The sequence below is a fragment of the Citrus clementina genome, unplaced genomic scaffold (assembly GCF_000493195.1).
Source record: "Citrus clementina cultivar Clemenules unplaced genomic scaffold, Citrus_clementina_v1.0 scaffold_9, whole genome shotgun sequence".
NCBI lineage: Eukaryota > Viridiplantae > Streptophyta > Magnoliopsida > Sapindales > Rutaceae > Citrus > Citrus x clementina.
This window is the reverse complement of record NW_006261964.1, coordinates 10,440,993-10,445,809: the sequence shown is the minus strand read 5'-3', so window position 1 is coordinate 10,445,809 and position 4,817 is coordinate 10,440,993. Positions and strand designations below refer to the sequence as shown.

Sequence of the window (4,817 nt, the reverse complement as noted above, 5' to 3'; positions counted from 1 at the left end):
GACACATGACTAACAAAATTAATGAAAACCATTTTTTTCCCTAACAACAACTAGTCTACCTTAGAGTGGTTGACTCATTAATTTGTTGCCTCACGTCATTGATTCTATAAATTTGCCTTTCAGTGTGTTTCTTTGTACATCCATCATTCCTAGATGTTTATTTCTATCTGCCTTGTCTAGCTAATCTTAGTTTCTTGTTGTTCTCATCTTTCACTTTTCTCTATTGTTTCTATGATTATCGAGCCTCGGTTGATCTTCCATTACGCAATGATGTCACCAAACTTGAAAAATAATTTAGTAATTTTCTCACTCATTTTTTTGATCCTATTTTGTGCTTCAAATTTTCCACCGGTTGTTTCTTTTTATTATATGGAAGAAGCCCACGCACTTCTCAAATGGAAAACTAGCCTTCAAAATCATAATAATGGATCTCTCCTATCTTCATGGACTCTTAACAATGTCACCAAAACAAGCCCATGTGCTTGGGTTGGAATTCATTGCAACCGTGGTGGAAGAGTCAATAGTATTAACCTCACAAGTATAGGTTTAAAAGGTATGCTTCATGATTTCTCATTCTCATCATTTCCTCATATGGCGTATCTTGATCTTTGGCACAATCAACTCTATGGAAACATCCCACCTCAAATTGGTAACATTTCAAGACTCAAGTACCTTGATTTATCATATAATTCGTTTTCTGGTACCATACCACCACAAATTGGCCACCTAAGTTATCTCAAGAGCCTTCACTCGTTCGAGAATAAATTAAATGGCTCAATTCCTTATGAAGTAGGTAGGTTATGTTCTCTAAACTACCTTGCTTTGTACTCAAATTATTTAGAAGATTTAATCCCTCCATCTTTGGGAAATTTGAGCAACTTAGCTACCTTTTATCTTTATGACAATTCACTTTCTGGCTCAATTCCAAGTGAAATAGGAAACTTGAGGTCTCTTTCCACACTTAGTTTAGGGTACAATAAACTCAGTGGCTCAATCCCTCCATCTTTGGGCAATTTGAGCAACTTAGCTACCTTGTATCTTTATGAAAATTCACTTTCTGGCTCAATTCCATGTGAAATAGGAAACTTGAGGTCTCTTTACGATCTAGAATTGAGCAATAATAAACTCAGTGGCTCAATCCCTCCATCTTTGGGCAATTTGAGCAACTTAGCTACCTTGTATCTTTATGACAATTCACTTTCTGGCTCAATTCCAAGTGAAATAGGAAACTTGAGGTCTCTTTCTAATCTAGCATTGAACAATAATAAACTCAGTGGCTCAATCCCTCCATCTTTGGACAATTTGAGCAACTTAGTTGCCTTGTATCTTTATAACAATTCACTTTCTGGCTCAATTCCAAGTGAATTTGGAAACTTGAGGTCTATTTCCACACTTAGTTTAGGGTACAATAAACTCAGTGGCTCAATCCCTCCATCTTTGGGCAATTTGAGCAACTTAGCTACCTTGTATCTTTATAACAATTCACTTTCTGGCTCAATTCTAGGTGAAATTGGAAACTTGAGGTCTCTTTCCGATCTAGAATTGACCAATAATAAACTCAGGGGCTCAATCCCTTCCTATTGGGGCAATTTGAGCAAATAAGCTACCTGGTATCTTTATGAAAATTCACTCTTTGGGTCAATTCCAGGTGAAAATGGGAACTTGAGGTCTCTTCCCGATTTAGAAATGAGCAATAATAAACTCAGTGGCTCAATCCCTCAATCTTTGAGCAATTTGAGCAACTTAGCTACCTTGTATCTTTATAACAATTCACTTTCTGGCTCAATTCCAGGTAAAATAGGAAACTTAAGGTCTCTTTCTGATCTAGCATTGAACAATAATAAACTCAGTGGCTCAATCCCTCCATCTTTGGGCAATTTGAGCAACTTAGCTGCCTTGTATCTTTATGAAAATTCACTTTCTGGCTCAATTCCAAGTGAATTTGGAAACTTAAGGTCTCTTTCTAATCTAGCATTGTACAGTAATAAACTCAGTGGCTCAATCCCTCCATCTTTGGGCAATTTGAGCAACTTAGCTGCCTTGTATCTTTATGAAAATTCACTTTCTGGCTCAATTCCAAGTGAATTTGGAAACTTAAGGTCTCTTTCCACACTTACTTTAGGGTACAATAAACTCAGTGGCATAATCCCTCATTCTTTAGGTAACCTAACCAAATTGGCTACATTGTATATTCATAACAATTTACTTTCTGGCTCAATTCCAAGTGAAATAGGAAACTTGAGGTCTCTTTTCAATTTAGAATTAAACAATAATACACTTCGTGGCTCAATCCCTCTATCTTTCAGAAATTTGACAAGCCTAATAAGATTACGTCTCGATAGAAACTATCTAAGCAGCAATATATCTGAATCTTTTTATATTTATCCAAACTTAACTTTCATAGACCTTAGCCACAATAACTTTTATGGTGAAATCTCATCTGATTGGGGAAGATGTCCAAAGTTAGGCACTTTAGATTTTTCTGTAAATAATATTACTGGCAATATACCTCCTGAAATTGGACACTCATCTCAATTAGGAGTTCTTGATCTTTCATCAAATCATATTGTTGGCGAGATTCCAACAGAACTTGGCAAGCTTAATTTTTTGATCAAGCTCATTTTGGCTCAGAATCAGCTTTCTGGACAACTATCTCCAAAACTTGGGTCACTCGCTCAACTCGAGCACCTTGACTTGTCTTCCAATAGATTAAACAATTCGATCCCAAAAAGTTTTGGCAACTTGGTCAAATTGCATTACTTAAATTTGAGCAATAATCAGTTCTGTCGGGGAATTCCAATTAAATTGGAGGAGTTAATTCATCTTTCAGAGTTGGATTTAAGTTATAACTTTCTCAGAGAAGCAATACCATCTCAAATCTGCATTTTACAAAGTTTGGAGAACTTGAATCTTTCCCACAATAGCCTCTCAGGTCTCATTCCAAGTTGCTTCGAAAAAATGCGTGGCTTGCTACGCATTGACATATCCTACAATGAGTTACAAGGTCCAATTCCTAACAGCACAACATTCAGAGATGCTCCAATAGAAGCACTACAAGGGAACAAAGGATTATGTGGAGACGTCAAAGGACTTCCATCTTGCAAAGCATTAAAGTCAAACAAACAAGCTTTGAGAAAGATCTGGGTTGTTGTGGTATTCCCTCTCTTAGGGATTGTTGCTCTTTTAATTTCTTTGATTGGACTGTTCTTCAAGTTTCAACGAAGAAAGAATGACTTACAAACACAACAAAGTAGCCCTGGAAATACTCGAAGTTTGCTTTCAGTGTTAAATTTTGAAGGAAAAATTGTCTATGAAGAAATTATTAGAGCAACAAATGACTTTGATGATGAGCACTGCATTGGAAAGGGTGGACAAGGAAGTGTTTACAAAGCTGAGCTAGCTTCTGGAGAAATCGTTGCAGTCAAGAAATTCCATTCGCCACTCCCAGGTGAGATGACATTTCAGCAAGAATTCTTGAATGAAGTCAAGGCATTGACCGAAATACGGCATCGTAACATTGTGAAATTTTATGGCTTTTGTTCACATGTCCGGCACTTGTTTATAATTTATGAATACTTTGAAATGGGTAGCTTGGCCATGATCCTAAGCAATAATGCAGCAGCAAAGGATTTGGGATGGACAAGGAGAATGAATGTGATAAAAGGTATATCTAATGCATTGTCTTACATGCACAATGATTGTTTCCCACCAATTGTTCATCGAGATATATCAAGCAAAAATGTGCTGTTAGATTTCGATAATGAAGCTCATGTTTCGGATTTTGGAATTGCCAAGTTTCTCAAGCCAGACTCATCCAATTGGACAGAACTTGCAGGCACATATGGATATGTTGCACCAGGTATGTAAATTATTATTCAAGCTTTTACTGTGTAAAGATGATAATAATAAAATAATAATTCTTTTTTTCCCCTTTTCAGAGCTTGCATACACAATGAAAGTTACTGAAAAGTGCGATGTGTACAGCTTTGGAGTGTTGGCATTGGAAGTGATAAAGGGGAAGCATCCAAGAGATTTTATTTCCTCAATGTCCTCTTCATCTTTGAACTTGAACATAGCACTCGATGAAATGTTAGACCCTCGGCTTCCAACTCCATCGTGCATTGTTCAAGACAAATTGATATCAATCGTGGAAGTCGCCATTTCATGCTTAGATGAGAATCCTAAATCTAGACCAACCATGCCGAAAGTGTCTCAATTGTTGAAGATCTAGTCAATTGAAGATTTAGTCATGCTTGTGAATAGCCTATTTTTCTAAGTAATCGGTCTGGTCCTTTGAAATCGTTTTCTAGATTTTACCATATCACAAGGGGTAATGCTTGTAAGTCATGTTGACTAGAGGTATCTTTTTCATTTTATGAATAAAATCTTTCCTCACCTCACACGGTTAGAGGTTTAATTATCCAATAGTGTTTGTGATATGTCACTCCAACATCGTTGCCTATTTTCAAACTTTCACCCTCAATTTCTCTTCCCAGTTCAGTTAAAGCCTATCAACATACTGTCACCTACATGATGAGGTGCTCCATTACAAGAAGCAAAGCTTCTCTTGAAAAGAATTTCAAGTACATATTAGCAAATATGTTACAATGTCTTCAAATTTTTTATTGTACGTCCTAAATAGGCTGATAATGTTCCTAACTTAACCATTGAATGGTACACATTGGGACGTTTAACAAAAAACTTAGGAAGTATAACAAAAAGAAAAACATAAATAAGAAATGAAGAAAAATGTGATTGTCGTAGTCATGCAATAGAACTGGAATGCAAGAAAATACCAATTAAGAAAACAAAACACT

General features: G+C 36.3%; 1 protein-coding gene across 1 annotated transcript; it reads left to right on the top strand.

Annotated features, from left to right (window-relative positions):
• The first annotated feature begins 591 nt into the window (after window positions 1–591).
• LOC18033511 (probable leucine-rich repeat receptor-like protein kinase At1g35710) lies at window positions 592–4,231 on the top strand. The gene is made up of 3 exons (XM_024186117.1): window positions 592–1,504; window positions 1,649–3,859; window positions 3,939–4,231. Exons 1-3 carry the CDS (start codon window positions 592–594, stop codon window positions 4,229–4,231), a joined length of 3,417 nt encoding a protein of 1,138 aa, XP_024041885.1.
• Window positions 4,232–4,817: the final 586 nt, after the last annotated feature.

Coding starts and splice junctions, on each gene's coding strand:
- LOC18033511 (XM_024186117.1), top strand. CDS start 592: ATGGCGTATCTTGATCTTTGGCACAATCAACTCTATGGAAACATCCCA. Junction 1,505..1,648: donor ACTTTCTGGCTCAATTCTAG/GTGAAATTGGAA, acceptor GGTCAATTCCAG/GTGAAAATGGGAACTTGAGG. Junction 3,860..3,938: donor ATATGGATATGTTGCACCAG/GTATGTAAATTA, acceptor TCCCCTTTTCAG/AGCTTGCATACACAATGAAA.